This window comes from Carassius gibelio, chromosome B23 (assembly GCF_023724105.1).
Source record: "Carassius gibelio isolate Cgi1373 ecotype wild population from Czech Republic chromosome B23, carGib1.2-hapl.c, whole genome shotgun sequence".
In the NCBI taxonomy this organism is placed as follows: Eukaryota; Metazoa; Chordata; class Actinopteri; order Cypriniformes; family Cyprinidae; genus Carassius; species Carassius gibelio.
The window spans coordinates 11,780,366-11,802,631 of NC_068418.1; the positions used below are offsets into that span (position 1 = coordinate 11,780,366).

At 37.0% G+C, this 22,266-nt stretch overlaps 1 protein-coding gene across 8 annotated transcripts in view; it reads right to left on the reverse strand.

Moving 5' to 3' along the window:
- Positions 1 to 854: 854 nt before the first annotated feature.
- Positions 855 to 22,266, reverse strand: part of rgs19 (regulator of G protein signaling 19) — a 37,520-nt gene continuing 16,108 nt past the window's right edge. For 6 of the 8 annotated variants that reach the window (XM_052594172.1, XM_052594176.1, XM_052594177.1 and 3 more), the window contains 4 exons: positions 10,059 to 10,198; positions 6,736 to 6,819; positions 6,353 to 6,587; positions 855 to 3,099 (listed from right to left, as the gene is read on the reverse strand). In XM_052594172.1, coding sequence (XP_052450132.1) covers positions 2,911 to 3,099; positions 6,353 to 6,587; positions 6,736 to 6,819; positions 10,059 to 10,198 — 648 coding nt within the window. In that variant the 3' untranslated portion in view covers positions 855 to 2,910. Of the gene's footprint in view, positions 3,100 to 6,352; positions 6,588 to 6,735; positions 6,861 to 10,058; positions 10,199 to 22,266 lie in introns of those variants that run through there. The other 2 variants (XM_052594174.1, XM_052594180.1) reach the window with 2 other exon arrangements.

The following is a 22,266-nucleotide window of genomic DNA, read 5'->3' on the forward strand; positions in this document are numbered from 1 at the left end:
TTGCACATTTAAATGTCCTTTTTAATAGCAGAAAATTTTAAATATTTAATAAATGGCAAACCCAGGTTACATTATTGAATTAAAATTTTTCATTTTGCAGCAGTGACGTTTCTAATAATAGGAACGTTTAAATCTGTGGCATCGCTCTGATTGCAAAGTGTTCACACTGACAGTGATTTTTCAAAGCAAACTGTTCCTTTCAATGTGAGTTGAGAATTTGAGGCAACGGGAGCGACAGCTGAGTCGAGTTCAACATTACACAAATAAACTGTAAAGACAGTGGAGCTCATGTGATCAGCTGATACAGTACAGTACAGTGTCCTCTTATTCGCTTTCAGTGTGAACACAAAGTGCACATGAAACGGTGAAATGTCCACCAGCAAGCTTCCCTCTTTAAGTGTGTCTTTAAAGAGCGGGACGGTGTGTTTCTGTGTGTATCCCTGTGTAATCAAATGACATTGACATCTCTCTCCCATTGTCTTAAGAAAGTTCACTTAACTTTTATCACACACTGGTTTAAGTTAGACTGGTCACATCATGTCGGACAATAAGAGCAATACTAAATATATGTTCATGTACATATATAACCATATACACAACTATTTTACACACACATTCCAAAATGTACATCTTCATGCACAACTGATGAAAAAAAGCTAAATAAAGGCATCAGTTGTTGTTGCCGTTTTTTTTTCTTTTTTGGTACTACAGTACATTAAGTTCCTCTAAATTGGCACTTGACTCACTTTTAGAGTCCTTAATTCATTATACATTTATTTTCTGTACACACACATATATATATATATATATATATATATATATATATATATATATATATATATATATATATTTTTTTTTTTTTTTATAAAGAACCAAATCCCGAAAGTACCTGAAAGTACACAGCGGATGTGGAGGATTTACCTCATTTCAATGTGAAATGAGAGATCTGAAATTAAGGTTTTTTTGCTCAAACTAAATGAACTGCTTAAGGAAGGAGAACGTTTAGGGAAAGTATGAACAGCAGTTTTTCAGATCAGCGCTGATATAAAAAGACCAGCTCCATAACAGAATTTCTCTATTGTGGACCCACTCACACAGTACTGGTTGGTTTCAGATTCACATTAAGTCAAATATGTTTTGAGGCATACGTTTCGAGCGGTAACACAGTGTTAACATCAGTCCAACCGGTTCTCCGATATTCCTATTATTTTTTAAATCTCGAGCGGGTTCACAGTCTGTTGAAGGCATCTGTAAAGAAAATGAGTTTAAAGCACAAGTGCAGGCGCAACACTGAGCATTAAACATAGAAACATGAACTGTACTGGACCAGTGAGTATGCCTGTGTACAGCGACTCATGACTTCTTTTTTTTAAGTTTTCTGTACAATACTTTAAAACCTGTGCAATGCTTTTCTTATTTGTTAATGCCAAGATATTATCTTTAAAACATGTATATTTTGTGAAAAACTGACTTAAAAAAGTTAAATTCAAATGCTATTATTGCTGTAACATTTATTACAACAATATAAATCTGGATTAAATTACTGCAATTTTGCCATGATTCTTTTTTAGAGGCAGAGCAAGTTTTTACAATTACAAAGACACAATATTTTCTGTGGAATAACGTGCACTGACCGATAAAGTTAATTTTGATTTTATGATGACTAAAGTCATCTGCATTTGCCTAAAGAAAAGGTGGGAACACTGAGAAATAGCTTGCAAAACTGTAGTACCTGAGGCATTAGAGAGACTTGTGATTTTCACATCATACAACCACATTAACACACACACACACATGCACGCACACGCACACACACACAGTGAGGCCAGAGAGAGATACAGCGCAACTGAGCACTCAGGACTAACAGCTTGCTCGGTATGTCACATATGTTCCAGATTTTCTTTAATATATGTACAAGAAAAACAAATCAAGTCACAGTTTAACAAATCAAAAAAGAAAAATACTAATATTAAAATTTGAGTGACCAGTCTAATTAAGACCATGGCATTCTCTCATATCATGTATGTTTGATTTATATAATATCTCTAAAATAGGCAGTCCCCCTCTTGTATATTTTTTTTTGTTTTTGTTATAACAGTTGCTTGAAATCAACAGGCCCACACTAAATCTGTACAATCATAAATCTCAAACAAAACCATTATGCCCTCTTTTACATAATTCCTAGTTCCCTGTTTAGTAAATCTTTTGGCTAATTTGAAAATTCATCAGCTACAAATATGAGTTTAGTACTCTCATTTTACCGTGTTTAAATCCATTCCGCAGATTTTCCCTCAAGATCAGTGCAGAAAAGCTGGAAAAATCTGTCTGGGCCTGGAAATTGATTTATGATCGAAATAGTGTGTAAATATTTTTGTACCTATTTGTTTAGCACCTTGAAGAAGTGCCATTCCTCTATTTAGCCAATCAGCTCTCGACCCCCCCGCCTCAAGGAGCCAATCAGAGGACAGAGACAGTGGACAGGTCAAGGGTCAGGAAAGAGGAGCAGTTTGGTCAGGCCACTCCAGTGTATGTTATTGCAGAGGCCCTCTCAGCTCTCTTCAACTAGAGACATCAGGAAATAAAAGTAGAAAAAAAAAAAAAGATGGCTGTAAAAATCAGTCGTTGATACTACTGCTGCCACATACGCTTGGAATGATGGTGAGAAAAAAAAAGAAGTTTTGAAAAATGAAAACTGCATTTTCAACGCTGTGTCTTCCAGTTTCAGTCTGTGCAGGTTATGTATCAAAAATGATACAGGAAAATGAAGCAAAAAAAAAAGGTTATCCAACTGTGACGACACAAAAAAGGAGTACTTTCTCCTCTAGTGGTTGTGCAATGGAGCGAGATGGAGGGAAATGGGGAGAATTGGGTGGCGAGAGTGAGAGAAAGAAAGAGGAGGGAGTCGGGGGTCTATGACTCAGACGAGGAGCGTGACCCCCCCTGCACCAGTGATCTGTAGACGGAGGAGTTGAGGAATCGTGGGTAGGAGTCTCTGTGCATGAGGGTGTAGATCTGCAGCTGTGCATCCTCAAATATGTGAGGGGTGGGATCCTGCAACCTCCTGTTGATCACTTCCCTCACGCGAGAGTCCAGACTCACCTTCAAGACAGAAAGAGAGCCATGAGAATTCCGATCCACCCTGGTTAGGATAATATTATTAAAATAAAATGCTTATGAAGGATAGTTTTATAGTCATTTTACAATACTCACGGTTACAGAGGTCACATTTTTGGATTTTGGTATATGTCTTTTTAAAACCTGGGTTAAACAAACTTTTGAAATGGGGTTTAAACCCTTCAAATTCCGAATGTTAGAAACCACGCTTGCCTCATTAAATAATAATGCTCAGTGTACATTTGCAGAAACATTTACAAGCTGTTTAGTTTCCTCAGCTCAGGAAAACATTTAAACAGTTTGAACAGTGACATAAAATGCTTCTACTACTTTTTTTTTGACCAACGGATTTCAGTGACTTCTCCTGTCATTAAAAGGTCATTCATGATATTCAAATAAATGTTGTTCTGTAATGCCAATGTTAATGTGTTTGGTCTTGGCAGTACAGATCTGCTATGCTGCTGCCACGGCAGAGGAAATACTGAGACCTGGTACTGCCAATACATCCACAGACATGTAAGAAATACTGCTGCTGCACATATATCATACATGAAACAACCCCCATATATAACATACACAAAATCACCCCATTGCAGATCCACACAGGTGGAGCTGGGGAAGGTGGAAGGTTTCTATTATTGCTGTAACTGTTACAGCAAGCACTAGCCAAAGTTTTGAATGTTGAACAGTGAGCTTATTGGCTGCTGTTTCTTGAGCAGCAAGCAGTAACGTATTTTCAGGACTACAAGTCTCACTTTTTTTCATAGTTTGGCTGGTCCTGCGACTTATAGTCAGGTGCGACTTATTTATCAAAATTCATTTGACATGAACCAAGAGAAATGAACCAAGAGAATGAACCAAGAGAAAACATTACCGTCTCCAGCCGCGAGAGGGCGCTCTATGCTGCTCAGTGCTCCTGTAGCTCCTGTAGCCTACCCCAGAGCGCCCTCTCGTTGCTGTAGAGGGTAATGTTGGTTCTTGGTTCTAAATAAATGTGACTTATAGTCCAGTGCGACTTATACATGTATTTTTCCTGGTCATGATGTATTTTTGGACTGATGCGACTTATACTCAGGTGCGACTTATAGTCCGAAAAATACAGTACAGTTTCTGAATGACCATGTGACCCTGAAGATGAGTGATTTTGCTGAATATTCAGCTTTGCATCACAGGAATAAATTATATTTAAAAAATATTATTACAAGTTAATAATAATATTTCACAATATTACAGTTTATTACAGGATTCCTTTAATTCTCAAACTAGACACTCTGGAAATAGGAGCTCAGGTCAACACGAAGCTCTTCCATCTGAACTCAATGACACCCACTCTCACTCTGCGGCCTATTTGTATAACCACTTCTAGAACTTTACTACTAGAAAGTATGTTTTCCTCAGCTGCTTCTAGAAGGTGGTGGAGTTTGAAGGTGTGAGTTCTTGCTCCAGTGATGAAAAAGCCAAGAGTCACATTCAACATGTCAACACAATGAATTAAACCGCATACCAGCAGCACACATGCGCACAGTAATAGTCTGTACAATACATGCACACTCTGCTGTCTCACATCGAAAGGAGACAAAACATAAACAGATCGTAACAGAAAGCAGAATCAACTGCTGCATATGGTGCTAGATGACTGTATATCAAAATTAAGCTTCAATAAAGCATCTTTGTCACACACAAACTCTTAAACATTTACTCTCTCAGCATTTAGTGGTGTGAAGTTCAAGCCAAGCATCCAAATAAGTTTTGTTTATAGATAAGGCCATAGTCGCTTCTCATTGGACCGAATTCAGCCAATCACAGACCTGCGAATAGCCCGAAATCCGCAAAGCAGAAACAAGACAGAGGTGATAAAAAACAGCTACCATTCTTTCCACTGCAGTTACAACTGGTATTTTATGGTTATTATATTCAGTGCCTTTCTTAGAAAAGATTTACATGCAAACATGCATGGAAATATGTTAATGTCTTTTAAATTACTTTATTTTTGCAAGCTACAGTGGCTGCAAATGAGCTGGCTATCTTTTGGGTTCCAGCAGTGATAGAACGCAGATACTTAATACATTATCCAAAAAAAAAAAAAAAAGAAAAAAAAAAAAAAAAAGAGTGTAAATACTGTGCCTGAAGAGCTAGAATTATTAGGGCAGTAGCATTGAAGGGAAATCTTTGTAGCTTATCTGCCCCTAAAAATGCATTTTAAGGGTAATTTTTATTTTAAGGGTATTGCTCCAGTGGCAAGTTGTAACAGTATTTTTTTTCTGAGGCTAAACAACACTGGAGGCTAAAATATTTCTTACGGTATTCGTGCTATAATCAGGTTAAAACTGCTTGTTACATATATTTAACCACTATGAATATTATTTTTATTTGATTTCAGAAGTTTCCTGAACCATATGTTCTTTTATAAAAACAAACATTTGGAGAGGGGGAAAATTAAAAGAAATATCAGTTCAGATTACATTTTTCATGACTTTTTTTATACATGCATTTTAATTCAGACTATTTTACTGAATACAAATAATGAATTTAATTTAATTTCATTATTATTATTATTATTTTAATATATATATATATATATATATATATAGACACCCTGGTTGAGAACCACTGCTTTACACCTACAGAAATGGGCAAAAAGTCCTTTGCCACAGACATAATCACTTCAGACTTCAATCTCTCAAATCTGTTATCAAGTCAGTTACTTTGGACCAACTTTAAACCAAACCAACAGAAAACTTACAAAAAATTACAAAATCTAAAATCAAGTTGAAAATGTATTTATGAATGCATTCTCTAAATATGTACATACCAGGATGTCTCTCCAGTCCACACAAAGACTTATTATTCCTATTTTCTATAACAACTTGGCCTGATAACACAAGTACATCACCAGCATATCTGTTTGATGTATGTTTTGTCATTTTAAGTGCCATGTGTGATGACAATGACACACTGCAAAACAGCATTAACCGTCCCCTTATGCAAACTGCCATTCAGTGGCTGTTTCGCAACATCTATGATTCAGATTGTATGAGAATCTGCTTTTTTTTATCATAAGTACATAAACAAGAGACTTAACAGAGCACAACAATTTCAGATGACACATTCTTACAGATGTGCTTACAGTATAAACCCTTGACTGTAGAACAGCTAAGTCGTTTATACACTGAACCGTTGTGCTACTTTACTCAGTCATTATGAGTGTGTTGATTAGGTTGTGTGTTTAGGTTTGTACCTCTTTGGGCGAGAGGATGGAGATATAGTCTTCGTAGATCAAACGCGTCTTCTCCTCGATGGCACTCTTGTTGATCTCCTTCTTCAGGTCTTCGCAGGCCAGCCAGAAGAGCATGTTCTCCTCGCTGTACTCCGTCCGCAGGAACTCACGGAACTTGTTTCGCCCTGCTGGGTTCTTCATCAGCTTATCGAAAGACTGCGCCCACTGTTTAATCTCCTCTATCGTCGGTTTGGGGCTGAGAGAGAGAAAGAGAGAGACATTAGGCACATTCTCATACCAGACAAACGTAATAATCCATGATGACGTGGTTGAGAGAAACGGATCAATCCTCATGTTGAAAACAGTATCTGGGATTGTATGTGAGTTTGCATGTGTGTTCTCACCAAGGTTCACATGGAAAGGGCTCCAGCTTTGTCTCCTGGGCTTTCCTCCGCCCACGCTTGTCATCTTCACTCCTAACAGTGAGACTAGAAGGTGGTAAAACGGCATTGAGAAATAACAGCAGTGCCTGAACAAAACAACAAAATCACACTCACATTCAACACGCCAGGCCCTTTAACTTCATGTCCAGGTGAATTCATCAGTATTCATTCATTTTATTTAAAAAAAAAAAAAAGGTTTCTAATTTAATTATGAAAACATATTGTGTGAATTTGTTGGACTACCCAAGTCATATACACTTGTCTGAATCACTAAAAAGGACTTGCTCATAAGAGTTTTTTGTTTGGGACTTGGATGGACTACAGTGCCTATACTGTAGGATTTTGAATAACAACAACAAAAAAAAAATCATTTTGGCAATCAGTTGGAATACACTAATTGCACTGTACGGCTTTAAATGACTAAACAGAACTGGTTCATAAGACCCATTCATTCAGGAATTGGTTGGACAATAATGGTCGCACTATGTATGGCTTTGAATCACTAAAAACAACTGGTTCATAAAAGAGTCAATCAGGTGGGAATCAGTTAGACAATGCTGTTTTTTTTTAAATCACTAGAAATAACCAGTTCATATAAATCATTCATTTGATAATTATTTGGATGCACTAGATCACTCTAAGGCGCTAAATAGTAACTGTCAATTGTATACTATAAGCACTGTCTTCTATCGAATCACTAAAAAAAGAACTGGATTAAGTCATTATTTCAGGAATCAGTTGGATCACACTGATTGAAAGGTGTTGAATTACTCAAAAGAATTGATTTCTGAAATATCCACAGAATGAGCTACATGAATGAAACTTTAAGAGGTCATCAGAGTTTGGACCTCAATGTTCACTGTAAACAGCAGGTATGCTTGAAGAACGAGTGTGAGTGGTTAAGTGTGTGAAAGATGTGTGGGTGTGAATATGGCTCCAATCTCCTCCGGGGCTTCTGGTGAAACGAGAGCAATCTTAACCACATTTACTCTCCTGATTCATAGCACACTTGAATTTCACTCAGAGAAGCTCACACACACAGCAATTAACGTGTGTGTACATTCACAGAAGCATGTATTAACCTGTACTCACAAACACGTCATATATCAGACTGAAAAACATATCACATCTCATTCACACACACATATAAAAATAACTGTGTTTGAGGGATCTTGATATGACAGTTAGGAGGGAGAGCTTCATAACACATTCAGCTTAATGTGGAATATTTCTGAGGGAAACCGAATATTTTATCCACAGGTATTTGATTGTATCATAAAAAGTAGGCTACGGTATTATAGGTTAATGTTATTTTCCTCAAACCAGCAGTAAAGAAAGGATATTACAGTTTTATGAATAATTATGAAAATGTTAATTTTATAGGATGTGGAATGACAAAATGTGTGTTAATGTTGTTAATGTTTCTTTACCATTTTCTTAAAAAAAAAAAGCATAATGTTTTTTATTGTTTATTTGTGCCTTTGTTTTCCATGTGAAATGTACATTTAATTCATCATCACATTAGCCTTCATTAAATACATAAATAATCATTATAAATCAATACAAATTGTGATGAAGCTGAAATGTTCCAGGGCTGAGGGCTGGGACTGAGACCATCTATATAACTTACCAAAAGAAGGCTGCAAGGATGAATTTTTAGAAGTTTTAGCACTTCTGGTTGCATCGTCCTGAAGTCAATGGGTTTTTAAATGGGTTTTTGGTTAAATGCCTGAAATAAGGTCTGTGCTGTGGTGAACTTCATGTTGTTTTGAGACAAAAATATGTCAGTCTTAAAAAAGGTGACTGCTAACAAGTGGCTAAATGGGACAACAGAGGTTGTCAGGGACATTAAAGGATTATTTCATTACCAGAATAAACATTTCCTGATAATTTACTCACCCCCATTTCATCCAAGCTGTTCATGTCTGTGACGAGTGGGGCGGGGCCGAGAGACGTGGGAACAGGAGCGAGGCCGGTGGAATGATTGGAAATGAGCGACACTTGCTCGACCCATCGGTCTCGAGTCCCAACGAGGAGATGGAAGGATATAAAACCAGAGCGACGACAGTGACGGACGAGAGAGGACCAGGCCTGGGTTTTAGTTTGTGGTTGTCAGTCGTCTGTGAGGGGCTGACGCGCTGTTTTGTATTTATTTTGATTATTAAAAATTTGATTTTGATTGTCCGCCGGTTCCCGCCTCCTTCTTCCCATAGTTATGGAGTTTTTATCGTTACAATGTCTTTCTTTCTTCAGTTGAAAAGAAATAAAGGATTTGAGGAAAACATTCTAGGATTTTTCTTCATATAGTGGACTTCAGCGCAAGCCAATGGGCTGAAGATCCAAATTGCAGTTTTAATGCAGCTTTAAAGGACTCTACACGATCCCAGCCGATGAATAACATTCGGACATTTTCTTAATAAATAAATAAATAAATAAATAAATAAATAAATAAATATTAATACTTTTTAACCATGAATGAATTTGTGTGCATGTGACATTTCCAATGTGACTATGAAAAGCATTAGTTCAAGCTAGTGCAAGACAAACATTTGTGGTTAAAAAGTACCGAAATTTGTTTCTTTGCTTTTTTCTTTCCTTCTTTTTTTAAAGAAAATGACAGATCGTTTCACTAGATAAGACTAAACACTTTTCTTTTTTTTTTTTGACTGAAGAGAGAAAGATATGAACATCTTGGATGACAGGGGTGAGTAAACTATCATAGAATTTTTGTTCTGGAAGTGAACTAATTTAAATGTCACCAGGAGAAGAGATAAAGAAGAGATCTACTCACCATACACTTTTTACAGCCTAATTTCATTAACAATTACACTCTTTCAAACTATTCTAACTCAATATTTCAGTGAAAATGTTTTTTTAATATAAACAGAAGAGTTGACGTAAGCTTAGATATGGTGAAATCACACAACCATGGTGTAGTTTGTTTATAGCCAACATTTAGCTTTTTACTTCTGATGATTGTATTTAAGCTTCAAAATTCATAAAAGTTGTGTTCATTTAGGTAAATTATGCTGATGAACAACACCTTTTGAATCATACATTTTATCATTAATCCAAAAGTCAGTAATCCAGAAGCCAACCAAAAGTTTTTGTAGAGAGAACTGAAGTGATGTTAATTCTGGTTGGCCTACAAAATACATCATCACCGCTGCACTCTATGGAGGTGAATTTAATCTTGGTGAAGGAATGGATGTGGAATGCAACACTGGCAGTGGTGATGAGTGGAATGTACCATGTGGAGACAGAGACAGGTGAGTGGGTCGTACCATGAGCAGCTACAGCAGCAGCACCAGCAGAAGCAGCAGGTGTTGGGTTTCTGTGTAGGGGAGGGATGCTGGGCACGGCTGGGGGACGTCTCGCTCCGCGTCATCGGAGACTCGCGGTCTGCCGGGACAGGGCCTGTGTACTGATACACATTAGAGTAAATACCCAACCTCACATGAACACACACACACACATGAAATCCTCTACATCTGGTGACTTAAGATTGGAAATTAACATGCACATGGCCATGAGGTCATAACTGGTCCATCTACACAACCCCACAAAGTCATAATCCTCTGACAAACAGACAAATATTAGCCTTTCCACTATCAATCCATGCTTAAAACGGGCCAAGACTCAACCTGTCACTTAAAACAGCAGATGAGAATGAAGAATTGGAGGCTATTATTGAGCATGTGCCCTCATCCAATCAACACATTTCATATGTCTGGGCACAGGGCTGGTGAGTGGAGAAAATTAACTGGAGCAGGTAAAAGAGATGCAAGGAACAGAGTGTTAGTCCATTGTGATCATAGGATATGGGATTAGCTCAGTTTATGTCACACAAATGCAAACAAAAACTAACCAGTCTAACCTGAGAGTAACTCATATAAACAAATGTATAAACCAACCACTATAAGAACGCTTCTTCAATTACTGGATGGGCACTTCCGGTTCATAAACTTTTAGAAAAGAAACTCATAAAACATATTTTTCACTCCCATTAGATAAGTCTATCCACTAACACGGTGGTTATACATTCTGCGCATCAGAGAAGAATTTTCAGTTTAACAGCATTCAGTTGCATAAATTACATTTTATGGTTTGATTGGAGTAAAATTTGGATAATGCCTCACAAGTATTGCATTACAAATGAAGTTAGAGGTTGCATGCAAGAATTTCTATCGAGTTTACCAAGTCACGTGGTTTAGTGCTTTAAAAAGTGGAAAGTCTGTGTTTTTTGTAATGTCCATTAGTCATTTATTTTCCATGGTAATTATTTGAAAGATAATTTAAATGTATTTACTACAAGAGGCTAGTATTATTCTTACTCTCTGGATGGGGAAAACTGTATTTTTTAAAATTGATTAAGTTGTTAATTATATTAATTATTGGATTTATTTATTTAATTGTTTATAATTATATTTATAAAGTGAAACAGAATGAAAAAAAAAGCTTATGTCTGAACAATTTAAACATTTAATTATATTTGACACTAAAATAATATAAGCATGAGCCCGTCAGACTGGTCTCAATGTTATTCAGAAAACAGGATACAGGTTTAATTCATTCAAAATACTTACACTGTCAGATATACAAAATAATTATATTGTATCTCTTGCTCTGGCTACTGTAAATATACCACCTGGGCAGATATACAGATTTCCTAAAAGAATTAGCAGATTTCCTCTCAGACCCATTGGTTACTGTTGATAAAGTGCTAATTGTCGGGATATTTTAACAATCACGTTCATAATAAAAATGATGCATTAGGGCTTGCATTTACTGAACTAATAAGCTCTTTTGAAGTCAAACAAAACAAAAATGGAGAAAAATAAGTTGGAATCTTTTTAATTGCATGGAAAAACAGTATGTCTAGCTATAGACAGGCTCTAAAAGCTGCCAGGGCCGAGCATATCTGCAAACTCATAGAAAATAACCAAAACAATCCAAGGTTAGATTAAAAAATAACCAGGTGCCACCCAATCTAAATATTCCCTCACAAAGTAATAGTAATGACTTTATGAATTTCTTCACTGATAAAATAGATAACATCAAAAATACAATAACAAATGTAGATTATACAGCGACTTATATTTCAGCTTCATTCATTGTACCCAAAGGAAAGCTGCAGTGTTTTACAAGTAAATAAACTTTTCACTGCCTCTAAACCAACAACATTTTTATTAGATCCTGTACTCACTAAATGACTGAAAGAGTTGTTACCTGTAGCAGAAGAACTGCTTCTCAACATTTTTAACTCGTTCTTATCTTAAGGTGACATCCTGGAACCATTCAAGCTGGAGGTTATTAAGCCTCTAATTAAGAATCCACAACTAGATCCTAGTGATCTGGCAAATTACAGACCAATTTCAAATCTTCTGTTTATGTCTAAACTTTTTTGAAAACCTTGTCTGCTCAATTGTGCTCCTTCTTGAAAAAAAAAAAAAAGATCTCTATGAAGATTTTCAGTCAGGTTTTAGGCCCCACCATAGCATAACAACTGCATTTGTTAAAATTTACAATGCCTTACTTCTTGCGTCAGACCAAGGCTGCATCTCATTGCTAGTTTTACTTGATCTTAGTGCTGCGTTTGACACTATAGATCATGACATACTCATAGATCGATTACAAAACTATATTGGTATTCAAGGGCAGGCTTTAAGATGGTTAGATCCTACCTGTCCAATCGCTACCACTTTGTTTATTTAAACGGGGAGTCCTTTCAATTATCACCAGTAAAGGATGGAGTGCCACAAGGATCTGTCCTAGGTCCTCTGCTATTTTCAATATACATGTTGCCCCTTGGTGATATTATTAGAAAATACGAGATGATGTTATGCTGATGATACTCAACTATATATCTCAACAAGACTAGATGAAACTTCTAAATTGTCTAAGCTAACAGAGTGTGTTAAAAATGTAAAAGATTGGAAGACCAATCATTTTCTCCTATTGGATATTTGGATAAGACAGAAATATTACTTACTGGACCAAAAAACAGTACCCAGAATCTCTTGGATTACAATTTGCAACTAGACGGATGTACTGTTACTTCCTCTACAGTCAAACATCAAGGTGTTATATTAAACCCTATTCACATGGGATTAGTATTACCTGGTGACCTCCAATCATCTGTAATATTTTCGGAGATCGTCTGTGATCTTAATCTCATGCGAATCGGCCATGTCTGTGATTTGGCCAGAATTTGGCCAGAATTTGGCCGGTCGTCTATAATTGTTTGAGGTTTTTGTTTCCTGTGCGCCTTTTTATTCATCTTCCATAAAGAATGGATTTGCGTTGGAGTGTTTGATCAAATTTTGGGTTCTGTCATATCGCTATACCATGCAATTTGCAGAAAGAGAAAACTGAAAAGGTTTTGAGGTTAATGTGTTACAAATAATTCAAGCATAAGGCTTGAGATTTTATTTTAACCTGGTGAAATGTAAATGACTCCGCATGCAAGCCTATACTAGTTTCTTTTTTTTTTTAAATCCATCTAACTTGACCATAGAATGGGACTCTCAAATCCTTGACATTTGGGAGATAAGTAAAATCACAGGCTTCGCTTATCCTGTGCGAATGCACCACACGAAATTCAAAAGTTGAGGGGTAATTTCAAAATCACACAAGGTCACCAGATAATACTAATCCCGTCCGAATAGGGCTTAAAACAGCAACTTGTCTTTTGAAAATCATATTTCCCATATTACAAAAACAGCATTCTTCCATCTAAGAAACACTGTCAAGCTACGAAACATAACATTAACATTATTATATTTATTGTACTTGAGTATAAAAAGTTTTTTTTAAAATCTTAAACATACTTGGGTATTGAAAGTAAAAGTACACTAAGAGTGGCAAGATTGTGTTCAGTTTTAACTCTTCCATTTTGTATTTTTGTTTAAGAATAAGAAGTACTTCATCTGGTAATTAGTGTCTTTCATTCCAACACAAGAAAACATTTCAGGAATCTGCATCTGAAAAAGCACTTAGATGTATTTACATAGTTTATGTATGTCAGAGGGGACATGGATGCATTTAAATAGACATAAAACATTAAATACTGGTATTTGAAGTGAAATTAAAACCGGCAGTAGGTGATAGCAAGTGACTGTCAATGAGTAAGTCATTGAGATTCAACCGATTCATTCAGAAACAAAGCATCTGACTTTGTTAATGAGTGAATCACTGAATCATTTATTCAGCCGGTTTGTTCACAAATCTGATTCATTCAATAAGTACACACCATTACTGCGAGAAGCAAAACTGAGTTTAACTTGCAAATGGTAGAAAACTGATTCGTCAAACCTGCTTTCCAGCAGTCTGTGTTCTTCTGACTATTTTGTAGTAAGTAACAAATATGCATTGGGGAAATGTATTAGAGTAAAAATATACATTTTAATTATGAAATTTAGTGTAGTAAAAGTTGGCTGAAATATAAAAACTCAAGTAAAGATAATCCTAAAAAATACTTAAGTACTGTAAAGTATTATTAGAAAGATCAAATTTTTTTTTTTTTTAATGACTCAGACTGGATTCATCTGAAAAAAGAAAGTCATATACACTTAGGATGCCTTGGGGGTGAGTAAAATGCAGCCTAATTTTCATTTTTGGGTGAACTAACCTTTGAATGGGTTAGCGTCTGTATAACTGACTAGTCTTCTACCACGCTACAACCCATCACGCTCCCTAAGGTCACAAAACGCTGGACTTTTGGTAGTTCCTAGGATAGCAAAGTCCACTAAAGGAGGAAGAGATTTTTTTGCATTTGGCTCCCAAACTCTGGAATAGCCTTCCTGAAAACGTTTGGGGTTCAGACACACTCTCTCTGTTTAAATCTACATTAAAGATCTCTGAAAGTCTCTCTTTGGCCAATCATTCAAATAATGCATCTCATAATCTTGTACTGCAGCTTCGACATTTAGTTTATTATTAGTAAAATGATAATCAATACAGAGTGTGAACACTAGACATGTTTTTCAAATAACTTTTTCATTTCAGACACATTAAAAGAGAACATAAATAACAGGCTTTTACAAACTGAGTGACGAGACAATGATTTTCTGTGGTAATCGACAGCATGAAGCAGTACTGAACCTGCAACATTCCTTTAAAGTGGAACAGAGAGTAGAGTGTTGTGCTTAAACTATCCTCTCCTCTCCTCCCCCATGTGACGTTCTCAATTCAGAGGTTATGTTTAATTTGCTAAAAGGCCTAAGCCATAATTCTTTTCCAATTACATTTGGGCCAGCTGTCCTAAATAGAGAGGCCCTGTCCCACTGCATACCGAACATCTCTAATGCCATCACAATAGACAAACAAATTTATGTGTGTGTGTATTGGGGAAGGTAAGGAAAATCACACAGCCTTAAAACTAAATGCTTGTGCTTTAGTGTTGTTTAATGACAACTTCAGAGAACATGGTCATATTCAGATGCATTTTAAATCTAAACTTCTATATACACAGACAGACAACCACTCCACAGTCTCAGAAACCTCCACGGCCTCTGGCAAATCATACAACAAACCCCTGAGTGTCTCTAGATGGGAATGAGCATCTGTCTGCAAGTGAGGAAAAGCTACTCACTGTAATGAGGAAACGCAAGTTAAAACAGCGAGAGGAAGCATGCACGAGAGTGACAGGGAAGTAGTGCTTTACACCCAAAATGGCAGTACAATGTGGCAGACTGTGTCCCTTTCTTTGTGCGTCTGCCTTTATGGAAGTAACTGGAAGACAGAGCCTTTTATGGAGTTTTACGTCCGGTCGTCCCATCATGATGGCCACCATGATATGATGCAACTGTCCAATTATATGAGACATTATGTAAAATGATCACAGCTACAATGTTTCCAAAATGTGGTTCCAAAATGCCATCTAGTAAAATAAACCATTTAGTTTCATGCACTCCTAAAGGTTCCAAAAGGTTTTTTTTTGCAATGATGTCATTATAGAACAATAATTTTGGGTTCCCCAAAGAACCTTTCACAAAGCATTTCTTTCTCTTTCCTTCTTTTTTGTGAAAGTGATATTTATGGACTTTTTTTTGCTTTTATTGGATAGGACAGCAGTGCTGCCCGGAAAGCTTAGGGTAGAGAGACGGGGAAAAGATCGGCACAGGACCTTGAGATTGGAATCTTACTTGGGTCACCAACAACAAGGCTATCTGCACTAACATTTCTTAAAGAACATTTTTTTCTTAGTGTGTTAAGAAAATTATATATATATATATTCCCACTATAAATAACTTTTTATATCCACCTTTTTCTTCCCATAAGAGCAGCCGCAGCCATTTGTAAATTCCACAGGTCTACCTTCTAGTCTCATCAAGATCCAGCTAGTTTTAGCTGTACAAAACAGCTCATTTTGAAGCTTGATATTGAAAATTTGTGTCTCTTACAATATTATTTTAATGTATTATCTTAATTATTAAAAGGTCCCATTCTTTGTGATCCCATGTTTTAAACTTTAGTTAGTGTGTAATGTTGTTGTTAGAGTATAAATGAAATAAAAACAATGATCGGCCCATTAGGACTACAGCCCTCTAGTTCCTGCACTAAACACCCACAGGAATACACACAAAAGGGGGCGTGGCCTTGTTGCGCTCCGACTGAGAAGAGGAAGAGTTGCGTTTGTCTTTGTCAACATGTCGTCGAAACGCTGTTATTTTCATCTCGGAGTCCATTCACCTTTGTTTGGCCTTCCCATGGACACTGTAATTAGAGATCAATGGTTACAATTTATGTTTAACTCTGTTCCCGAAAATTATAATCCACATGTAAAACTATGGATAGCTTTCTCAATCTCAATCAGTTTAATGCCGAATTCGTACAAAAATTATTCTTGAAAGATGGAGAAGTTCCCTCTTTGTCTGGAGAAGGCGTTGTTTATGGAACACAACCGGTAAGTGCATTTTATTATTTAAGTTGGTGCGTTTAACAGTTTCTATAACTTATTACATAAAGGGCAACGCTGTTTAGCTTTGTTAACTAGATGTTAGGGCTGTGCAAAAAAAATCTTATGTGGTTTTCATGCGCATCTCGTCAGTAAAAACGCTCCTGTGATTATAAGTACATCTCCAGCACGTGCGTTGACTGCATTCAGATCATGATTGCCAGGTTTTCAAAACAAATCCTGCCCACTTGCTTCTCAAAACTAGTCCAAAACGAGCCTAATAGCGTTTCCAGGAGTGCAGCATGCGCTAAGCTGCTGTCGAATCACAACACAGGATCAGAGCGAGAGCGTCGCGAAAAGTCACAAAATAAGTGTGTTTTTGGTTGCCAGGGCAAGACAACCCTGCACAGATTACCCCCAAAAAAACAGCATTAAGGGACCAGTGGATGGAGTTTATTTTTACAGAGCATCAATGGAGTTGTGCAAGTGTTTTTCTTTGTTCCCTGCATTTCGAAGATGCTTGTTTTACAAACAAGGCCCAGTTTGACGACGGATGTGCGTATCGTTTATTTCTTAAGGATGATGCAATCCCAAGGAAAAAGGGTCACGATCGTGTGTTGGAACCGCAGGCGGTGAGTAAAACTGCTTAAAATATCTCTGCCTCCTTGTTAGTGCGTTCCCTCCCATGCCGGGGACCCGGGTTCGAGCCCCGCTTGGAGCGAGTCGTTGCTGCTGCTGCTCTCGTTCAGTTTCAGCCTCGGGATCTGATTCTGGATCATAAATAAACGGCTGAATCTGACTGTAAGCCATGGTTTGTTTTGGATGATGGTTTTTTCCCTCACGGTAATGTCACAGCTTCCTCATGCTCTCAACGCAAAAGCCTACTGGCGCTCGTGATTCTTTAGCTCCGCCCACACGTCACGCCTCCAGCCGGTCGTGCTTTTTATAGTGTACTTACAGTGTATTTATCTAAGAAAGTTCTAGTAACACAAGGTAACTACATAGGGTAGGGTTAGGTTTAGGGGTAGGTTCAGGGTTAGTACCTATTTGTTACATAGTTATTGTAATTACTATAATAAGTACATAGTATGTACATGAGGAACAGGACTGTAAAATAAAGTGCTACCGACTTTTTGGAGTTATGAAGGATGCTACTCTATAGGTACTCAAGATTAACAGGATATTGAGTGAAAATGAGCATTTCACCCCCCCCCCCCCCTTTAAGGAACTTAATAATATTCCGAATAATTAAGTTCTGGCAGACAACTGAAAAATTTGTAATGAAAAGGAAATCTTGACCTTTTTTTGTCATATTGTAATGTACGTCAAAGTGTAATGGATTATCAAAATAAAGAAAAAAACAAGGGTTTAATCCAACAGTTGTTGATTGGATGGAGACAGATATTAATGTGAGGCTGCGGTCGATTGTTAGAAAGTGGGGGGGGGGCTTTAAGCAGACTAAATGATTGGACATACGTCAGCATAGAATAATTTTATTGGAAGAAAAATTATGAGGTAAATTTGTTTAATTTGTTTTTTATAATGAAACACTGACATATTTCACAATAAGATCGATAACATGCATTTATAAAATAGATTAATTTCCATTTCATGTCAAAAATTCTACATTAGCTATTTTGTCTAATTAAACAAAAATAAAACACCAAAAAACTAAAAACAATTGTTTGAATTTAAGTGAATTTAAGCATCACAATGGTATAATGTACAGGATGAAAACATATCTGCTAAAGATTAATAGTGTAATAACTCTGTTAAATGTATTGTTTTAAAAGATTAACTTTAACTGTGCATTACAAGATGGCTAAGGTCACCTAATCCTAAAAACATATTCAATAAATCTAATACCAAATTGTAATATCAACCAATATTGCACCAATATACCATGTATCCCTAAGAGAAACAAAAGCCCCATTTCCACAGCAGGAACTCACCCCAGGAAATACGGACTTTGGGCCAGTACTCAGTGTGTTTCCACCACAGGAACCAGGATCTAAATAAAGTTCTGGGTAATTGTACTCCTCAGAAAGTCCCTTCTCACAAGGTAGTACTTTTTCAAAGGTCTGGAACTTTGGGGCGGTGGGAATTTTGGCGCTAAACTTGCTGATTGGTTGAGTTCACACAGCACTGTATTTCAACCACCAAATATTCACATTATTTTCAAAATATTACTATTATTTGTGTCATGAAATGAAGTTTTAAAAGTTTTGTAGGCGAGAATGTAGTTGTTTAAAACTCAAATCTGCTGTTTATTTATAAAGACAATACTGATTTCAAAATGTGCACTGCTGATTTCAGAGACGTGAGCGCCACGCTATCTGGTAATCTTTGGTCTTTATTTTATTCATCTATTAATATTAAATGAAAAGGCAATGCTGTTTGGCATAATATTTTTTTCATTGTAATGTACGTATGTTCCCTGAATTTATGCGGCTATTGATATGTAAACGAAAAGAGGAAGTGGTGTTTGATATCATGTTTCGAGGAAAATTTCAGTAGCCAAGGTGAGCTGACTGATGTTATCAAGTACGCTGCTGTTTGCAGAATTGCCAGATTTGCGTCATCCTGTCCGCGGGAGTTCACACTACGGAGTCGAAGTCGCAAAGTCCAAACTACCGAGGATGCAAGTCTGAAATTTGCGTACTTGGTATTGAGAAACGCACACAGACCTATGTCACCAGACTATTTGCCTATTCTTCATGGTACTTCAGACCGCGATGGAAATGAAGACACCAACAGGTCTGGGGGAACAAAGTTCTTGGGACAAATTGTTCCAAGTAATTTCAGTGGAAACAATTATTTAATGTACCTTTAATGTATTATTCAATGGTGTCTGTGTTGTTTCTATCAGTCCACCGAAAAAACCAAGTTCCCAAGCAGCTACATAGAACTTCATATTCTGTTTTAATTTCTCTCAGCCTTCGATGGGCTGTAAAGTAGGCAGGAGGAGACATCCCCTCAACACCTACTCCCTCGCTGTTTTCCTTTCCTGACTTTCATTTGGTTTTCTGAAAGTTTTCACAACTTCTCTCCTCGTTCCCCCTCGTGCGTGAAATTCTCTCTCTGCAGCCGCCTGAGGTATTTTTAGCTTTTGGCAGACCCCCATTCACCCTCCCCTCTCCAGCCCTCTTTTTCTTAGCTGGAGAGCTATTTTCTACGCTGGTGTCAGTGGTGGCCAGAAATTTTCACAACACACTCCACACTTCACAAATACTGTCTAAGCAAACAAGGGATAAATCCTCCCCCGTACTTCGTTCTCACAGCACGTGGTGTTGTATTTCCCTCCGGAGAGTCTGTCTGTATTAAACGCCTCTCCTGTTTGCTTTTTTAGCATTGCACAATAACAGTCTCAAATGAGGTCTTGTAAACATTTGTGTTTTTGTTTAGTTTGCATCTTTCTCTTTTCATCTTCTTTTGCTCACTGCAATCAAAGGCTCACAAGTTTCCACAACAGACTACACAGGGATATAACATGGATCTACACAACTGCTTTAAGAATCACAGAATGAATGGCATGTAAACCATAACATGCTTCATTTATTTATGGGTCTAAGATATAATTTGTCCAAATATAAAGACACAGATATGTGTGCATTGGAGGCAAAGTGGCAGCTCAGTCCTTTCTAATTTTGTTAACCCTCCCTTCAATACTGTTAGGAGGGATTTGGTCAAGTTTTGGCAACCCCAAAAACCAACCCAATTGACCCACAGTGAGGGGGTGAAATACACAAAGCAAGAGAAAAAGTGAGTAGATGTGAGACAAGAACGTATGCTGCTTTTTTCAGATTTCTCTGGAGACACAAATCTCAATGCAGGAATCGAAACATAACCGGTAACTGGATGCCAGTTCTTTTAAGTGGCTGTGCCATTTGCTCCAACCAGAATTGAGAAACAAGTATAAAAAACGATCCCTGTAGACATGTAAGAGTGTGGTCCTGTTTACACCTTGTATTGCGGTATGTTTTCAATTAATTTAATCACAAGTCGACAAGGTAGACGCCTAGCAGTTTCCATCTCTTTTGTCTACGTTTGATATCTTTCCTGATTTCTATGGGCAAGTTCATGTATGGGCTTCTTCTGATCTTTTGATGAAATATTGCAAAATAAAAATATTGTGAATAAAAACGTTCACACAATTTACATATGAACATGAAGGAAGACAATAAAAAAAAAATGATAACGAGAGCAGCAGCTTCAAGTTCTGTTCTGATAGTCACAAATTTACGCTGAACACCTTCAATTTGTGTTAGAATCAGGAATGGTAATGGTATATAAAAAAAGTTTAAGAATTAGGTCCGAAGAACACTACAAATCCAGTTGAATGCATTTTCATTTTCAGAAAGTTGACAAACTGTTTCAGACCCCATTTACACCCCGTTGTCTACTTTTGATTGGATTCACAAAAACGCTTCTTAATACAATGTGTTAACAGGGCCTGTGTGTGAAAGGTCAACAAGTATCTTAAAATATGTATGTAACTGTTTAATGACAAGAAAAGCTTAATTTAAGTTGTAAAATGTAAACTGTCATGCAAAATGTCCTGCGGTGCAACTCCAATATTTTTTTTATATGTAATAAAAATGCATAATATTTGTAAAAAAAATTCCTATGAGGTAATACGATACAGAAATACAACCCACAGGAAATCTATTTCTGCAGATGAGAAATAGAGGAGAAGCTAAACGTGTGAGCCAGAGACATGGTGTAAAAGTGATACAAGCCACTGGGAGCTCCAGTGTCATCAGGGCCCTTGTGAAGCACATGGCAGAGACAGAAACTCTGAGAGTGAGAACCGGAATGGAGGCATGCTGGGACGTGTCTCTCTGGGTGGCGCTGCTCTGGTCCTGGAGGACTGAATAAAGCTCTGCTGTTCATGCCCGGGGGCTTAAAGCAATTAAGAGCTCATTTGAGAATTAATCTGTGTGATTATACCCTCAGAATATCACAGATCAGTGCTAGAGGACAGAGCCAGAGAGAGTGGCTTGTTTAAATAATGCCAGGCACTGTGGGCAATTCATGTCAAATGTAGACAAATGAAAACAGGCTCTAAAACACACATACAATCTGTACACATGATTATACAATGGTTAAAAAGAGAGCTGTAACCACCCATAACTGGTCTTAAAAACTTGGAAACCAAGACAAATTAATATATAGACCAAGTTGATTTTCTTATACGAACAACCCATCATGAACCTAAAGTGGAACCTAAACCAGTTCAATTTGAATCAGACATAACTGCAAAATGACTCGCAGGGAGTCAGTCTTGAATTCTTGAATTCTGTTGCGTGAATGAAACAGTGCCACACACTCTAACAAGTGGCTATTTAACTAAATCACATATAGATGACCACAAATTTTCACAACTGTTAAATAAAATGTGCATGGATAAATCATTTAGGGAAAACGCACCACTTTTGTTTTTGCCCCCATTTTTCATGAGCTGAACTCAAAGATCTAAGACTTTGATTCTAAGACTTTTTCAATTTTGGGTGAACTAATCCTTTAAAGCTTAAACATTTAAACTTTAAATGTCTGAGTTTAAACTTTAAATGCCTATAAAGAAAATGAATGGG